The sequence below is a fragment of the Micropterus salmoides genome, unplaced genomic scaffold (genome assembly GCF_014851395.1).
Source record: "Micropterus salmoides isolate LMB-PRFRI ecotype aquatic unplaced genomic scaffold, ASM1485139v1 Ms_hic_scaffold_11, whole genome shotgun sequence".
In the NCBI taxonomy this organism is placed as follows: Eukaryota; Metazoa; Chordata; class Actinopteri; order Centrarchiformes; family Centrarchidae; genus Micropterus; species Micropterus salmoides.
This window is the reverse complement of record NW_024040152.1, coordinates 30,478,523-30,497,652: the sequence shown is the minus strand read 5'-3', so window position 1 is coordinate 30,497,652 and position 19,130 is coordinate 30,478,523. Positions and strand designations below refer to the sequence as shown.

The following is a 19,130-nucleotide window of genomic DNA, read 5'->3' as shown; positions in this document are numbered from 1 at the left end:
TTTACACAGTCTATGCTTCAAATCAATACCAAATGTATCACTACACTGGACAAATAGGACACAATGGACGAACTGCTGCTCCTCAACAGAACTAACACGGACTTCTGCAGATCTGCCGCCCTCTGTTTTACAGAGTCCTGGCTCGCTGAGCACATCCCAGACAGCACACTTCACCTACCGGGATTTAATCTCTTCTGTACGGAAAAACAAGGGGAGGAGGACTCAGTGGCGCTGCCAAAGAGGGACAAGGGAGGCCACGGCCACCCCAATAAAATTACTGGCCCCCCCTGGCGAGGGGCATATGCATAAAATGCTATACTGTAGGTATTATGTAACTCCTGGGTTTTTGTTAAAAGGTGCTTAGCAGCATATAAGTGTTGTCATATTAGGCTCTGTCACTTTAAGAGGGTAACCTCTGACCCTGAGTTGTGATGGACTGTGACGCTTATTTTAAGAGAGGCCTCCGATTCGTTTATGTAGATGCCTATCGTGTTTCTAAAATTGTGATTGGTTAAGGGGTGGGCCTAACAGGCAGAATGGAGTTAAGGGTCAGCCTGCAGCTTCCAGTGTGTGTTTTTCTCTGGAGGTAACTTAGACAAGCTGCTGAAGACAGATAAGTGCAATTAAATTAATATACAGACAGTCAGTAGCCTGGCTTGTTTATAATACATTTGACACATTGTTATAAAGTTTTGTGTACTGTACTGTGTGTAAGAGCTATACAAGAATGCAGATAGCAACAGGTTAGCACCATCGCTGACTGTGGTTTGCGGTTGTTGTCATGATGTTGTTGTCATGATGTTGTTGTCATTTAGCTGCTTTCATGCTGCTTTATTATCCAAGATTATTATGCCAATATGCCGGCTTGCTGCCCCGTATGCAAGGTACGGAGCCGGGAAGGGGAAATATATTGGCAGACTTTCTTTCCGTTTTGCTTGCAGGATCTCTGTGGAAAGCGGCTATAGACAGGGTCTGGATCCCTTGTTGTTGTTGTTGACTTCAGTGGTGTTGGGCTCACTGCTGTTTGCTTATTGCCCTGTAGGCCAATTTGTTCTGAGCTTGGTTGTGTCGGCATAAATATTGCATTCTTAATTTAGGTTTGTGACAGCGGTACTGTAACTTGTGTCAAGGCACTACTCTCTCTCTCTAACACTCTCTCTCAGTGGAGCCATGCTGTTTGTTGACATGTTAGAAACATAGTAACAAGAGAGAGTATTGTAGTTTTACTGGCATCTATGTTTTGAAACCATTTTTATAAAATAGTATGGTTAATAAATAATTACACAACCCTGTACACTATATAGTCTACTATGAAAGAATAATATTTATGCTCCGTGATGTCTGTAATCTTGAGGAGGCATGTTCCCAGTATATGTTTTGTTCTTTGCAATCAGTGCACTCCTACAAAAGCTGTTTTTTTAAGGAAAACGTCATGTAGTGTATTTGAAAAACAGTTGCCTAACACATACAGATACATTATACAATAAAATAGGATTTTTATTGAACTGAAAGTGTTAACTGAACTGGTTTTAGTCTATGGACATTAGACAATTAGTATCATTAACTATAAAATAAGAAACCAAAGTATATCCGTCTGTGATTCCATAACTCGTATTTTAACATAGTTTTCTCATTATCATTATTATCACTCTCTCAGGCCAGGAACACACTGACTAAAGAAGTCAAAGCAGCAAAGAGATGCTACGCTGAAAAGGTAAGAAACAGCTTCACAGCCAGCGACCCTCCGTCAGTGTGGAGAGGCCTGCGGACACTCACCAACTACAGGAGACCATCCCCCAACACTGCTGGTACTCAACAACTGGCTGACAAGCTGAATGGCATTTATTGTAGGTTTGAAAAGCCCACAGTCACACCTCTCCCCCGCTCCAACACCATCTTCAAACAGTCACCTTCCCCCTCTGATACGCTGCCACCACCCCCCTCTCTGACCCCTCATCTGCACTCAAGATCTGTGAAGAGGACGTGAGCCACCTCTTTCAAAGACAGAAGATCAGGAAGGCTCCTGGCCCCGAAATGACTACAGACCTGTCACCCTGACATCTGTAGTCATGAAGTCCTTTGAAAGACTGGTGACTTGGCCCGCCTGAAGGACATTACAGGCTCTTTGCTGGACATATGCAAGGATCCTGTTCAAGGACTTCAGCTCAGCGTTCAACACCATCATCCCCGGACATCCTCATCACCAAACTCACCCAGCTCACTGTGCCAGCCTCCACCTGTCAGTGGATCACAGATGTCCTGACTGACAGGAGTCAGCAGGTGAGACTGGAGAACATCACATCCAGCACCCGGACTATCAGCACTGGTGCCCCCTAGGGGTGTGTGCTCTCCCCACTGCTCTTCTACCTCTACACCAACGACTGCACCTCAGGAGACCCATCTGTCAAACTCCTGAAGTTTGCTGACGACACAACGGTCATCGGCCTCATCCGGGACGGTGACGAGTCGGCCTACAGACGGGAGGTTGATCAGCTGACTCTCTGGTGCGGTCAGAACAACCTGGAGCTTAACACGCTCAAAACTGTGGAGATGATTGTGGACTTCAGGAGGAGCCCCCCCACTCTGCCCCCCTTCACCATACTCAACAGCCCTGTGTCTGCTGTGCCCTCAGGTTTCTGGGATCCACTATATCCCAGGACCTAAAGTTGGAGCCCAACACTGACACCATCAAGAAGGCTCAGCAGAGGATGTACTTCCTGCGCCAGCTCAGGAAGCTCCACCTGCCTAAGGAGCTGCTGATCCACTTTTACACAGCCATCATCCAGTTTGTCATCTGCACGTCCATCACTGTCTGGTTTGGATCTGCAGCCGAAAAGGACAGGAGCAGACTACAACGGACAGTCAGGAATGCAGAAAAGATCATCGGTGCCAACCTGCCCTCCATTCAGGACTTATACATTTCCAGAGTCAGGAAAACGGGCAGGAAACATCACTGCAGATCCATCTCTCCCCGAACACAATCTGTTCCAGTTCCTCCCCTCTGGTAGGCGCTACAGAGCACTGTATGCCAAAACCAACAGATTCAGGAAGTGTTTTAACCACAAGACATCACTCTGATGAACACCTGACTCTGATGAACAGTGTCAGGAACAATTCCTGTGCAATAACCCAGTAACTCTGTCTCTAACTCTGTCACCTGTTTACTGGCTAACACTTATTATTTATTCATCATTCTCTATTTCAGAGCTGGTCATACTGTTCATATTGTCATATTGTATATACTGTATACCAACTCCACCTACCTCAAGTTCATAACTCCTGCACATAATACTTATTTATTCCAGCATCCTTTGCACTATGCTCTCACTGTGTACATGTTTGACATGTATGTATGTATGTTTGTCATGATTTTATTTTATAGTTGTGTGAGTAAGTACATCGTGAGCAATGTACAATCCTGAGTCAAATTCCTCATATGTGTACACATACCTGGCAATAAAGTTGATTCTGATTCTGACATAATAGTGTACCTCCGCAAGAGGGAACTCGTCAGTCTCGAGTCTGTGTCATTTTTGTGTGAACGAGAAAAGACGAGAAGGCGGCTGGCCTTAGCTGATTACTGTACAAAAATACAACAACTTTGTTCAATGATTTTGGTGAAACTGGATCATATTTTATGTAGCAAATATCTTCTGGTTTTCCTTTCGAACTTTTTTTTTGGTTTTCAGCCAACAGATAAACTGTAAATCGCAGAGCTGTCGGAGGACATCAGAGGGAAAACAGGAACATATTTTCTTCATGAATAAAGTTGTTCTGTTTTTGTACAGTAAACAGTGAGGTCTGGCCCCCAGAAACACCCCACTCCAACATTTTTTCCAACGTAATTCTTGTCTTATTTGTGGTCTGATATACAGTAAATTCTCAAATTCATTGCCCCATATCACTAGTTTAAAAATCAGTGAATAAAGTTGTGTTTTTGTACAGCAAGGCCCTTCTTGCCTTTTCTGCCACAAGTAGACTACGCACATATGCAATTCAGGGGGATGTTCAATCTGAAAATGGTGTCCAGGTGGTTTCCGGGTTGGAAATGTTTCCTCAAAATGGTGCACAAAGAACTGAACCATAGGGCTGAACTCAGCACAGATGTTCACATAAAAACATGAAGATCAACTTCCACTGCTGAGATCCTGTGATTTCCTGCAGACATACGCCATATTGTTTGCAGCTAGGTACTCACTCACTCACCTTATTTTGGGGGGATTTTAGTGCTTCTATTTTATGTAAAATCTTTTTTTTTTAGTTGCTTCCATGCTATGTGACCCAGTGAATTCAAATCAGTACCAAACATTATTACAACGGTGGACAAATAAAACCCTTTTTTTAAAATTTTATTGCTTCTTCTATTTTATATAAATTATTTTTATGGTTTTTTTTTTTTCTTATAATGACCCAGAGACTCCCAGAAAAAATAGTACACACCTCTTCAAAATTGATTTTTGGAGTCACTTGGTCACATGACATGAAAGGTTTAGGGGGAAACTCCATGAATTCGCCCATCCATTTTCTTTAGTTTCCAGCTAACCCCAAACTGCCATTATTTCCTATTAAATATTTATGTTAAATGAATTAGTTACACATTAGCAAAGAAAATAGGCGTGCTACATGAGACCTATTTAGTTTTTATCAGATTTTTCACTAATATGGGCAAGTCAGCAGGAAGGTTGACTGGGCGTGAATTGCCTTCCCCGGAGGATGAATTAGATAAAATAAAAAATCTAACTCAAGTTAGGAATACAAGATAGACTCAGTTTCACTGTCACAGGGAAACATGACAAGGACAGTGGATATGGTTCCGACTATTGGCCCAGCTGGCCACCTACACATTCCTTACCTGCTGAAAAAGCCAAATAAGAGTTAGGATTTTTACATTAAAAGTTAATAATTTTATAAAACAAATGATCCATGCTCGAAATCTATAAAATATCGCGAGATGTGTGACGTCAACCTTGGTGGTGAACGCGCCGCGGTTTCGACTGGAATTGCGAAACAACCTCCACCGACCTTCCTTTCATTCCGGTAATCCGTCTGCGTTGGGTGTGCTCCGGAGCTAGTCTCGGCACACATTTTATTATTATGAAACAAACCAAAAGCTAGAGACTACACGCAGACATATTTTTATAAGAAAAATAAAAATCGGTGAAGCAGGATTTGATTTGCCAACTCAAGCAACGCGAAGAAGACGCTGCCTTCGAAAAGAACGAAAGACGGAACGAGAAGTACGTTAGCAAACCAAGCGGTTAGCGTCGAAAGCGTGGGTGATTAACGTTAGCCAGTTATATAGTTAACCACTTATTTATCCCTTTAAGGGCTTTGTCATTCCAGTTATCATTGTAAATGAGAACATTTACTTCGTAAACTGCGGGCAATTTGGCTTATTAACTGACTGTGAAGGGAGTACAGATTCAAAATTGTGAAGTCTGCGAGCCACATCGGTTAGGCCACGTTCCGACATTTTGCTAATCAAGCTAACTAGCCCACGTTGCTAGCTGTTACGATAATCTGTGTGTCTTCGCTGTTTATTTTGTGAAGCTATCGAAGACACCGAGGGAACTATTTCATACAGGAGACCGATTTTGGCTGACAGTTGTCAAGAAAATACCGAGCTAATTTAACCTCACAGTTGTCGCATTGCCCGAGAACACGCGTTGTCTGACATGAATCCCAGCGCGCCTAGCTACCCAATGGCTTCCCTCTATGTGGGAGACCTGCATCCAGACGTTACCGAGGCCATGCTCTACGAGAAATTCAGCCCGGCCGGGCCCATCCTGTCCATCAGAGTATGCAGGGACATGATCACCCGTCGATCCCTCGGCTATGCCTATGTCAACTTCCAGCAACCTGCTGATGGTAGGTTTGCCATAACGCAGTAACGTTAATTTGCAGCTAACAAGAGGGATGTGGCACCATCTGACTCCATTTTGAGCATGTACTATACATCCATGTTAAAGCATGGTAAAGCTGTTGCAATTACCACAATTGGTGCTTGAGTGTAAAGTTAATGATTTCAGATTAAGTACCGAACATGTCTTAAAATTACCTACATGCCATATTTTTTTACTTGCTTTTTGAAGTACTGCAGTTTTTGCAATAGGCAAAATACAAACCAGACACATGTACCTAGTGTCATCAGAAGTCTTGTCATTTGGGCCCTGTTTTTAGCTGAGCGAGCCCTGGACACCATGAACTTCGATGTGATCAAAGGCAGGCCTCTCCGCATCATGTGGTCTCAGCGTGACCCTTCGCTGAGGAAGAGTGGAGTGGGCAACATCTTCATCAAGAACCTGGACAAGTCGATTGATAACAAGGCCCTCTATGACACCTTCTCTGCATTTGGAAACATCCTTTCCTGCAAGGTAGGCAGGGCATCATTCAGTTTGTTATCTGTTTGTGTGCTTTATACACACCACTACTTTGCATGACTAAAGATTGCACCAGGTTGATGCTGATTGTGTGTTTAAAAAACAAAAAAAACAAAGCATGGTGTTTGGATTGTTTTTGACATGCTCAAATCTTCCTTTTCCAAGGTGGTTTGTGATGAAAATGGCTCAAAGGGTTACGGCTTTGTGCACTTTGAGACCCACGAAGCTGCCGAGCGGGCCATTGAGAAAATGAATGGCATGTTGCTCAATGACAGAAAAGTGTAAGTGGGACTACAATTACACTCTTGTAGAAATATGTTTTTATTGGGGGGCTGATTAACGTGTGAATATTACATCTAATCATTGTTTGTGTTTAACCGCATCTTGTCCACAACTTCAATCATGCTTAATGTATGTAAAGATTCTCAGTCATCTAGGTCATTGTTGTAAAAGGTAGGTTCAAATCAAGGGCAACTGGACTTAGTTGAAGAGACTTGAAGACATTTTGCGTTTCATGCTTAATGTACTTAAGGTTTTCATACAACTGAGTTAAACAGGACAAATGCAAACCTGGGCTATGTTTTAAGTATCTTATTAGGGATGGTCATCATTAATTTTTTATTTATATTGATACCCTTATTGAGACTGCCTAATGACCCGATTCTTTACCACTATCGATACTTTACTATTATTTAGTGATGGTTATTTGGTAAAACCAGACCCAACGGGCATGAGGTAGGCCTGCACGGTATGAGGAAAATGTGCGATAAAGTTATATATTGAGATGACATTTCACTTGCGATAAATAAACATATATTGCAGTGTACATATTAACTGCCTGGCTGTTTTTTATTTAATATTTTAATTACAGCTAAATGTTTCTAGAGCAGCAACATTAATGTTTACAACAGCAAAGTAACTCAATAACTTTCTGACATCGCAAGTAGCGAACGACGTTTAGAAAGAATAACGTCACTGTGTCAGTCAGTAACATTACCAGGTAGGAGGAGGAGCGGCTGGTTTGTCTCAGCCAGCAGCTGAGTTTTTAAGACTACAGACCAGTCTGTGCTCCAGACAGACAGCGTTCAATTTAGCTTGTTGGCTAATGCCAAGCTAGCGTTAGCTGTGCTTGTATAAAACATACAGGATGAGATACTGAGGACAGAGATGATTAAATTAACCATTTCTACATGTTTAACGTTACCTTACAGACAGGTGTATTGATAAAGGATTGTCTTGCGAAGGTTTTATTGCACGTACTTACAGCAATAAGCATAGCTGTCATCAATTAACGTTACAGTAGTTTGGAGCTAACTTAACCATTTCTTATCCATTGCACTTCAAATTAAGTAATATTTGACAGTCAAAACATAACGTTCCATCATAGGACCCGCAAGTCTCAATAGCAGTGTCGATAAGTTTGAATCTTATTGATTTTCAGGTTTTGAGAAATTTTTGAACCGGGTCTCGATTCTCAACCAAGATCTTAATAATTTTAAGTGGGGAAGTGAGAGTGCATTTGTGCAATACTGATAATCAGAGCTATTAAATTCTATTTTAAGATAACTCCACATTTCTAAACTAAAATTGATTGCGGTCACATCTGTCCTCCTGTCCAGGATTTATTTTGGACATGGTTTTGTCTCTGGTGTGTGTGATTTGTTCTAATATTTTACATCATTTGACCAACAGATTTGTTGGACGCTTTAAGTCGCGTAAAGAGAGGGAGGCTGAGCTTGGGGCACGTGCCAGAGAGTTTACCAATGTTTACATCAAGAACTTTGGGGAGGACATGGATGACGAGAAGCTTAAAGAGTTGTTTGGCAAGTATGGTAAGACCAGTGATACAATTTCAGTGATACAACATGTTTAGCACTAAGCATGTTACCAGTGTTATATGGCCTATTTAACGTGTTTATTTTCTGTCGCATTTTATAGGACCTGCTCTCAGTATCCGGGTTATGACTGATGAGAGTGGAAAATCCAAGGGATTTGGCTTTGTCAGCTTCGAGAGACACGAAGATGCACAGAAGGTTAGGACCAAGTCCTAGTTTTTCTTTCAGGGGACATTAACCCATCATGTAACTAAATTATTGGAAAATGAAATGTCTGCTGTCGACGCGACCTTTGCTGATGGCTTTGAATCAATACAAACATGGGTTCTGTTTAGCTTGTTTCAGTGGACTATTGTTTATTGATTGCAGGCTGTGGACGACATGAATGGTAAAGAAATGAATGGCAGGCAAGTGTATGTGGGCCGCGCACAGAAGAAAGGGGAGCGCCAGAATGAGCTGAAGCGCAAATTTGAGCAGATGAAACAGGATCGCATGACCAGATATCAGGTTTGTTGGTCTTCTACTGTCAGGAATTTCATTCATCAGATCAGAGTACGCTTTAAAGAGCTGCTTAAATGTTTAGCTTGGACACGACCCCTTCACAAATAAAAATGCACTCTGAGACACTCCATCGGTACGCCGCACCCTGTCAAGTGGACAGTTACTGAATTTTCTCTGTAAATAAGAAAATAACTTCTGTTACAGTAAAGACCTGGGATCAATAGATGGTTAAATAAAGTGACTGTACACATAATTTACTAATTAAAAAGTGGATTTAATTTTTCTTTAAGCTTGAGTATAACACGCCGTGTCACATCTTGCTGTCATCCAAGACCTTATTTCTACTAGTCTGTCTCCAGATACAATCATGGCTCGTAGGAGACTAAGAGTTGATTTAAGTAAAGTATTACAATCTGTTTTTCTCCATACACCAGGGTGTCAATCTGTATGTGAAAAACCTGGATGATGGCCTAGATGACGAGCGTCTGCGTAAAGAATTCTCTCCATTTGGAACCATAACAAGTGCTAAGGTAAAAGACATGAGTCCTTTTTGTAATGCTGATGTTTCAAGATGTGATTACACATTTGAGTTTGTCCTTATTTTATCACTATAGATGCTAATCAGTTTCTTCTACCACAGGTGATGATGGAGGGTGGCCGCAGCAAAGGCTTTGGCTTTGTGTGCTTCTCTTCCCCTGAGGAGGCCACCAAAGCTGTAACCGAGATGAATGGGCGTATTGTTGCCACAAAGCCACTGTATGTGGCCCTGGCCCAGCGCAAGGAGGAGCGACAGGCCCATCTAACCAACCAGTACATGCAGAGAATGGCCACTGTTCGTGCTGTGCCCAACCCTGTCCTCAACCCATATCAGCCTGCTCCACCCTCAGGCTATTTCATGACGGCTATACCTCCGGTTAGTATATATACCCACCCCTCGCCCAGTTTGAGTATACATGACAATGAAATGTGCTGATGTACTGTGTTTTCAATTAGACATTTTACTTTAAGCCACTTCAGAGACCATGTTATGATAAGACTTTGTCCTTCTCAGGCCCAAAATCGTGCCGCATACTACTCTGCCAACCAGCTGGCGCAGCTCCGCCCCAGCCCCCGTTGGGCCACTCAAGGAGTGCGTCCTCAGCGTAAGTAGACATATTTGATTCTATGTTTTCGGTTAATAGGAATGCAAAATAGTGCTGTAAATGAATTGGCAGCCAGCTCCATCTTTTAAAACTAAAAGAACTAATTTCTTTATTGTGGATATGTAATTTTGTTTCCTCTTCCTTCAGACTTCCAAAACATGCCCAATGCTATGCGCCCATCAGCTCCCAGGCCCCAGGCCTTTAACACCATCCGTCCCACTGCTGCTGCCAACACCCAGGTCCCACGCATGATGGCTTCCCAGCGTATGCGTAAGTATCTGAGCTTTCAGAACGAAATCATCTGTCACTGCCTGTTAATCACTTGATGCAGTTTTGATGAAGTGCCTTTTTCACCTCCCTCCCCTCAGCCACCCAGGCCCTCGGCCAGCGCCCTACTGGTGCTTCAGCCACTGCCGCCCCAGTGCGTGCCATGCCCCAGTACAAATATGCCGCTGGTGTGCGCAACCCCCAGCAGCACATGGCCTCCCAGCCACAGGTCCCCATGCAGCAGGTAAGAATTCCAGTGACTTTCAGTGCCTCAGTATAAGGCACTTCTAGGCGTTTCATTCCTGCATGTGGGTATTGCACATTGGCTTCAAAATTTAAAATGGGGCATTTAGTAAGAAATGTTTTAACATTCGCAACACTTGGACCCTCTGTGTCTACAGTGCAGTTTGCTTATTTAGTATTATAACTGAAACTAAGCATTCAACTTTTACATGACAAGATTGGGCTTTTTGTTTTTTTTTGTCATACTTGTATATGTCCTAAATCTGCTAAAAAGGCTTAAATATGTCATGAAGAGTAACCAAAATCAGTACAATGTTAAAAGGAACTAACACTACTCATTCATTCACGTTGTAAAGATTTGTAATAGTTACTCATTAGTAGTATTTGTGCACTCAGTAATTTTTAAAGTTTAGCCTGGACTCAATTCTTTTTTTCTATCCTTAGCCTGCTGTCCATGTCCAAGGACAGGAGCCCCTGACTGCCTCCATGCTGGCTGCTGCCCCTCCTCAGGAACAGAAGCAGATGCTGGGTTAGTTACGTCTTCTGCTCGATTAATAAGGAACTAACAAACTGTTGTGAAACCGGTAGAAAATGTTCTCGTTACATGTTAAGTCTTTGTTTTTTATTATATAGAAAATGGTTGTTGACTGATTTTCTACCCTTTTTAGGTGAGCGTCTCTTCCCCCTGATCCAGAACATGCATCCTAGCCTGGCAGGCAAGATCACTGGTATGCTGCTGGAGATCGACAACTCTGAGCTCCTCCACATGCTCGAGTCACCTGAGTCGCTGCGCTCAAAGGTCAGTTAATGGCTACTCTGTTGCAAATATCTCTGCAAACTCTGATAATGCTTCATATGCAGTGATTCATTAAATGTGTCGGTGTTTTAGGTCGATGAGGCTGTTGCTGTGCTTCAGGCCCACCAGGCCAAGGAAGCTGCTCAGAAGTCGACCACCCCAGCGGGTGTTCCCAGCGTCTAAGGTGTGTGTGTGCACGGGGATTTTATCTTTGTGATTTCAAGAGAATGGATGTAAGGAAATGAGGGCTGGACAATTAATTGAAAAGAAATGGAAACCGAAATTGAGAGACTCTAACTGACATGATTTCCATGTCCGTTATTTCAGTTATTTAATCCTGTTTAATATTTCCCCTTTAAAAACATACTAGTGCCTTAGTATTCACGTGACTCTGCCCCCTGCCCGGTCCTGCTCAGCTTCCAGACCGGAGTCGGCTCCGGGAGATGCTAGCTAGCGCTAACTGCCTTCACTTTCCATCAGTGGAGGAAATTATTAGGATATTTGTTAACATTTGTTGTGGAAACACACTGTGACCAACACTGCAGATTAACTGCCAGACTGACAACTTAGTTGCTTGCTTTCACAGTCACTGTCTGGCACTCACTGCGCACACGTTGCACTGCTATTAAAAGAAAACCTAACGACTTTACCTCCGCTGCTCTTATAAATACCACACTGATTAATTGTGTGAAATTGTAGTAGCAGCGGCGATACACCGAATATAGGGGAACAATTATTTTTTTACATCTGTTAATTTAAAAGGGTAAACCTAGCTTTAATAGTTGAGCATATTTATAGTAGAAACCTTGTCAGTGAACTATAAGGGCAACAAAAACAAACAAAATAATCTTTCATTAATCGTAATCAAGGTGAAATGTTGATTATTGTGATTATGATTTTACGCCTAATCTTCCAGCCCTATACAGTATGTCATAAATGAACTACAGCCTAAGTATTGAAATGCTTTATTTTTTTCTTACAGATTGAGCATTTTGAAACCTGCTTCACCGATGGAAAAAGAGAAAAAAAAATTAAACATTGAAAAACCTAAAACTCTGAAAACATCGCAAAATGATAAATCATTTCTTAAAAAAAGAAGAAAACAATTGACTTTGCCAGGTCTAGGGACGGTTTGTCTAGACCTTGATCATAAAGAAAAATTTGTTGAAAAAAAAAAAAAAGCAAAATAGAAAAAATTGAGATTATAAATTTGAATGCATTCCTCTGTTTTATGTCATTTTACTGTGTCAGTGCTCAGAATATCAGCCGTGTTCATGAAGGTGGTAGCTGAGCATTATGAAAGGTGATTTGTATTGTAAACTACTGGCTGTAATAAAGTCTCATTCAAAATTTATGCCTCTTTTTCATTTGTGTTGTCCACGTTCATTTTCAAACACAAAATTGACACCAATTGGAATATCTTACGTTGGACACACCAGTCTGTGTTTGCCGTCTCAAGTTAATGTTCACTTATATCTGTGCATGATGGACAATACTGTTTTCATCCACCAGACGGCATTGTCATTCAGTACTTGGCATCTCACACCAGCGTTTCATTGGAATGTATGTACCTGATTCATGTGTTTCCCATCTCTACTTTTCTTTGAATAGTTTTCGTGCATCAGTGATTTCCAGCTCTGGACTTGAGCCATACTGTAGAATGTATAGCGAGAAGTGCATATATTTTTGTATGAACTGTGGATGGATAATCACCATGTTAACAGCTTCTGTGTGTAGAGCACTGATGTACATCAGAATCCAAGTGGGTTTTGTTTTTTTGCCATTCACATTGTAATCTGTACAATTTTTTTCCACAGTAGTAATTTTGTGAAATGTTATGATTTGAAAATGTTGATTTGTGCAATATGGGCTTAACATACACTTATTTTGTGGATGGCGAAGTTGGTGTAAAAATTTAAAGTAGAATAAGACAGGCTTCTGTTCAGTTCTTAATCTGATAGTTTTCCAAATTTGAACCGAAGAATTTAAGTTTAATCTTCTTTTGTAAAGGAAATTTGTGCTTTGTGGAATATGGCTTCCTACCACACCAATTCTGTGTTGCCTACTTGCCTCCACATTAAATAGTACACCGCTATGTATGTTAACAGTGGTGAAAATGCCATATCACATCCTCCTTCCTTCCTACTGGATCCTTCCATCCTGAGCAGAGGCGACCTTGTACAATGTCTTAGAACTGACAAAGCGTGAATGTGTTAAGAGGATGAGGGTGCAGGCCTTGCAGGAACCCAGTAACTGCTGTTTCCTCTCATATTTGTGGAAAAGGACTTGATGTTGACTCAATCATGCGTCTCCCCTTTGCATACAGATGATGAGAGATGTTTTTGGCTGAAATCTTATGAAAAGCTGATACCAGGACTCAATGATTAATTCACTTTTTAATTAATTAAGTGGATCTTCCACATTTTTTAAACTTTATTCATATAGTGGGGGGAAAAGGGGTGTTGTGGAGACAGGAGGTGTTCCTGATTGGAATTGGTCACTATTGTATGTTATTGGACCAAAACCCCTTTTAATATAGATATCACCACAGTATCCATCTTTGTAGGGGCTGCAGGTGCTTCCAGTGTCTCCCCTGACACTCCAAACACTCACAGGCTCAACATCAGACCTTGTTTAAGCAGGACCAGATTGTGAACATATTCCAAAACCCACAGTACATGGCAGACCCAAAACAACTTTCTGGGATTTCACAGGATTATCCAGCTTTGACTCTTGATGATGTTTATGCATGTCTGTTTATGGTTCACAGGGGGAGGGACCTTTTATCTCCGCAGTTTGATAGGTTGAGAAAAAAGCACTGTCAGTGCTGTATTCACCTTCTGTTCTTTATGTGATGGTTCTCATGCTTGTGCATTTTAGACATAATGGTCGTGTGTGTGTGTGTGTGGGGGGGGGGGGTGCTTCTGTGTAGCCTGATGGTAAGATCCTGTGTAGTGTAGGATATGGAGTTGTGTACAAACACACTTCTGTAACTACAGGATGCAAGCATGTGTATGTTGTGTCAACACTCTGATCTGCACCTATTTGTGAAAGAACCTTCAGTTCACCCTGGATTCCTGCTATCACATGATTTCTACAGTCTGGTTCAGGCTGTTACTTGTTTTGGTAGGCTTACCTCCCTAATGAGGCTTTGCTGTAAGGGATCCTTGCTACAAGTAAACACAGTGTTTTGGTAATGCTTTAGATTATTGCCTGCATAGTACGGCATAATTCTTGCCAATTTACAGTACATCACATACTGATACATACATACAAGGGATACAGTACGACCTACTAAGCTGCATGATTGGGGGAAGATGGAATAATTAGTTCTGTGGCATTTTATAAATCAGCTGTGATTTATTTACAGGTGATAACAAAATAGGATAAGCAAACTACATAGTTCTTAAAAAATAATGGGGTACATTTGTGTTTATCTGTTGGACAAACAGGTATAGGAAAAAAGTATTGTCAGGAACATACTGTAGGAATATAGCAGGTATGTAACTTCAGTAGCCTGAGGTGGTTCAGGTTTCTATGGATTGACACTGTTGTTACACAGGGTGCTGTTCACTGTTTTTATGGACTACAGTAAGTAGAAAAGCCATTATAGGATGAGGTTTCTACAGCAAATACAGCTGAACTGAAAACCAGCATTTAACAGCTATGGCAGTTGTAGAAGATTATCAATTTTATGTCCTGTCACAGTGACAGTAAAGGACAACAACAGTCATTGAAAACCCATATTGAGAGTCATTAAACGACATCAAAATTCAATTATATGAGGAGCTCTGAGTCATTTCATAACTTTCAAACTCACCATGCCTCTTCTAATGGTAAAATAACTCCAAATTGATTTAGCTTGCATTCAAAACTAAGCAGACCTAATGCCAAACCCACAGGCAACCACCTCTCTCTATACAACATAACTCAATCGTCCCTCTACAACAGATCCTGTGTGCGGCTCTGGCTCATGGTCATATATCAATAGATGCCTGGTAAATTTCTCTTTAAGTTCCTGCTAAACTCCAGATTGTTGCTCAGTACAAATAATTAGGCATATACAGTGTAAATTGGGAGGGATTGCACTGGATGTTACAAGCAGTAAGATGTGTTCTCAACGTGCATATGTGTGAGTGGCAGAAATAATCAGAGCAGTAAAAATCCACTAGCTCTTTCCTCACTTCCTCTTGTGTCTCTTTAAATAATGATAAACTCACAGGGCGCTATCGTGTAATCCTCTCTAGCTTGGATTAGATTTGTCTGTCTAGTGTTGCCCTGTCTGCCAGTTCGTCAACTAAATCTTTCATGTACTATGTCTGCCCATGTAGGTTCAAACCAAATTGAAATTAAAGAAAGGCTATCCATGCGATGTATGGGAAGTCATTCCTGAGACAGTGTAAACCATATTTGTTGTAATCTATAAATATGTTCTCTATGCTTGGTGATTAAACTCAGTTTGATCTCTCAGGTTAATAATACAATTCACTAATGGCATTCATGAGGGGCTGTTTGTTTATACTGTTAGATGATAGCCCCCAGGCTTGAACATGACTTCAAGCCTTATTTGCCCATAAGCTGTACTCAATTTTTTGTTTTAACTTTTACTATATGTCAAAGATGTTAGTTAAAATGTATACCTCACAGAACAAAAATGTCAAACACAGGAAAGAGTTTGAAAGATATGTTCCATTTCCAAAATTTTCAGCTGGTTGTGTCTGGGAAGAGTTTGTAATTATGTTTTAAATTAATTACGTCATATTAACCGGGTAGTAGTATTAAATCTGTATCAACATTTCAAATGTCCTGGAAAATGTGACAGAAAGTGTGCTGCTGAACCTCGACCACTGTAGGCAGAGACCGCCTGTGAAACTTTGGTGGAAATCTCGCGATGCTATTTGAATTTCTGAGCTAGAACGAGAATAGTGAACAACAGAGCGAGCCTTGTAGGAGCTGTTGTCCGAGCGGATAGGTGGGACCGAAGACAGAGGAAAATAAGTGCTTGTAGCTGTGGGGAAGTAATTCACGGCACTGAGCTGGGACCACTGATTAAGTAACTTGAACTCGTTTTTTGGAAAGCAGAACATTTCCTTTCGTCTTTGTAGGTGTCTGCGGAACAAGTGTCACTAGCAACAGACGGTATGTTCTCATCGTTTCTAGCTAACCCTCCTAGCCAGCCGCTAACGGTCGCTGTGCTTGGTAGTTAACGTTAGCTGGCTGGCATTTTGGTTACCGTCAGTAAGGCAAGCTGACTGAGACCCATGGAACATTTCTAGTGGCTCATAGCTACGTTTTGTTAACATCGTGTGTCCTGTTTTCTGTCTGGGCAAAGTGTACCAGATGGGGATAATATGTGAGGTGACCTAAACTGGCATTAGACACAATGAACTATGTAGCTAACATAGCAATCATTCAAACGTTTTAAGAAGTCGAAGACCAGGGACTATACTAAACGTAATGCCAACTCCTGGCATTACTATTACCTTTTCAGTCCTAACAGCTGCTCCCCAATAAATGATTGCTAGACTTCAGTTTGTAGCCATTTGAAGACGTAGAGTTGCCTTTAACCAAAGTCAAGTACTGCAGCAGTGTGTTCAACATGACAAGGTAAAAGCTACAAGCATCACTAGAAAAAGTTGTGATTACCCGAGAGTTTTGTAACGTGTATACCACCCAGACAATAGAGAAATTGTTCTGCTTTGCATATATTATTCTCCTGTACTGTGGGGTTTGTCAGGTGACATACAGATTACTTGTTATGTCACGACCTTTGATGCTTAATGTAATATCTGCCAATCCAAGATAAAGAAGGAGACCACCACTGTGTTTAGATATAAAGCACACACAATGCAAACATGGATTTGCCGTATTGAGGTTATGAAGACTAGACATATTACTTGCAATAAAGCCATGAATTAGTAAACTGACAATAGTAGATGTTTAGCAGAAGAAGTACCATGATCCATGGGTCAACCTGATCGGCATCATGATATATCTTGTGAATAGGGCGTAGGAATTTGCATGCTAGGGACTCCCCTTTACAAATGAATCTGCAGTTCTTGTGCCATTAATCAGCCCGTGCCTTAATCTGGAAGAAAAGTTAGAGCATCTCTTATTCATTATGCAGGTGAACTATTCAAAAAATGTCTGGCTCAGCTTCTTTTACTAATTAACTTCCTAATGCTAGCCAAGTCTTCCATTATTCAATGGTGAATCAGTTTGTTCACATGTAGGGCAATGTGAGTGAGACCTTAGCTTTAGTCTCCGTGGACATGTTTCTATAGTGTTACTGAGTGTACGAACATCACATGAGTTTTTGTTGGACCTTAATTATCTATACTAAGTTAGTTAATAACCTATTGTGTACTGTATATTTTACAGCAGAGGTGAAATGTGTCTAACTTTTCCAGCTGCCCACCAGTGTAGATGTTCTGCTTGGCTTGTGTTATTTGGCAGAAGAAAGACTGAGCACATACACGTTCATATATTTTGACACACACTTTGCCCTGTCATTGTGGTTTGCTGGTGGTGGCAAGGCAGTATATCAAAAATTATGAAGGATTATGCAGCCACAAGCTGTCGACCCCTGGGTTCTCTGCATTGTGGGAAGTGCAGCTTGGTCCAGATGCTGTTGGGCTAGGTTGAGATGAGCATAAATAACATAGTGCATTTCTGTTTCTATATTTAGGAGCTGGGGCCTTTTGAACACACTTGTGTCACCACAATTTTAGTGTTTCATTTTAAAGCTGACAGTAGCTCATGATAATATTTCAAATTGAAAAACAAATGGGGAACAGTTTATTAAAGTGAAATTCCAAAAGGAGTTCTTGTTCTTGTAAAACTGTTTGCTGTAATGTAAATAGTTGACTTGAAATTTGATCTATTTTGATCTATTATTTTTTATTCTTGACATACTACCCAGTGTTGCTCACAGTTTAGCAACTTATTTCTGGTGTATCTACATAAATGGCCCAATGATCGTTTTTGCTGTTAAAAATTAGTCACATACAGCAAAAACTAATCCTTAAATTTTACAGTACCTTGCTGTGGCAAACCTGAGTCTTGGAGCACTTTCTTTTCCTTAATATTTTATAAGGATCTTCTGGTTGTAGCGTCTGTAGTTAGCAAATTTGACCATGAACAGTCATCTGTTTTTGGTCAGATTGCAATAATGCCAAACCACTGATGTTTATCAGAAATGTCCCCATCCTGATTTAAACTTGCACTTGTTTGATGTGCTTTTTCCACATTGTCAATTGGCTGTTGTCTCACACATTCATTTTGCAATCTCCTACCCCCTCTATTATGTATTTGTTGACATTACAAAAGGGTCAACAATTCAGTGGTGGAAGGAGGGTAACTTTAATCCTTGTGTTTGGTTAGATTTTTTTTTGTTGCAGTTTGGAAAGTATTTGAAGAAAGGCTAATTCTGCTGTAAATGTAAATATTATGTCATAAATTAGGGAATAAATGTGTAGAAAATGATTGCAGCTGTTTTACTGCTCAACATTACAGATTTTTAATGGCGACTCCTCACCATTAAATGATTGTGATGAGCCTGCATTTACTGCGTTTTAAGAGTGCTAGAGGCAGCCCTCCAGAGTCATCAATGTTTGGGTTTCAGAGACCTCCTTGGGCTTAGCAGCATGTTGTCCAGACCTGTGTGTTCTTCCAGTGGAAGGTCATTAGCCCAGCATGGTGACCTGGCCTGTGTTCTCTGTGTATGTTTGTCAGGACGTGTGTGTGAACCCCGTCTCTTGCTCTAAAATAAACACAGCTGCAAGTCTAGATCAGGCTGCTGTCATTGATTAGGACGTGTATCTTGGATTATCAGACACCTTTTAATAAGTGCCTAACCGCATATATTTTTGATGCATTGAAGTAGGATGGCAGTTGGTTAGACCAACCCCTGAGGTGGTTATTAGTTTGTCTAGTGGAAATTCATAGAACTTGTCAGGCCACAAAC

General features: G+C 41.1%; 1 protein-coding gene across 2 annotated transcripts; it reads left to right on the top strand.

Moving 5' to 3' along the window:
- Positions 1–5,014: 5,014 nt before the first annotated feature.
- LOC119898081 (polyadenylate-binding protein 1A) lies at positions 5,015–12,518 on the top strand. Of its 2 annotated transcripts, none has more exons than XM_038712236.1 (15): positions 5,015–5,868; positions 6,181–6,374; positions 6,546–6,661; positions 8,073–8,203; positions 8,319–8,413; positions 8,585–8,722; positions 9,151–9,246; positions 9,357–9,629; positions 9,768–9,858; positions 10,006–10,128; positions 10,227–10,369; positions 10,813–10,897; positions 11,037–11,167; positions 11,258–11,348; positions 12,147–12,518. In XM_038712236.1, the coding sequence occupies exons 1-14, from the start codon at positions 5,676–5,678 to the stop codon at positions 11,345–11,347; spliced, it is 1,899 nt and encodes a 632-aa protein (XP_038568164.1). In that variant the 5' UTR covers positions 5,015–5,675; the 3' UTR covers position 11,348; positions 12,147–12,518. The 2 variants fall into 2 exon arrangements, with proteins under 2 accessions (XP_038568164.1, XP_038568162.1); XM_038712234.1 differs by having other exon boundaries at positions 8,073–8,212.
- Positions 12,519–19,130: the final 6,612 nt, after the last annotated feature.

Bases quoted from the DNA above. Each gene is read 5' to 3' on its own strand.
- LOC119898081 (XM_038712234.1), top strand. From the start codon at position 5,676: ATGAATCCCAGCGCGCCTAGCTACCCAATGGCTTCCCTCTATGTGGGA. The intron at 6,662-8,072 runs GTAAGTGGGACT...TTTGACCAACAG, and splicing joins TTGCTCAATGACAGAAAAGT to ATTTGTTGGACGCTTTAAGT. The intron at 10,898-11,036 runs GTTAGTTACGTC...TACCCTTTTTAG, and splicing joins GGAACAGAAGCAGATGCTGG to GTGAGCGTCTCTTCCCCCTG.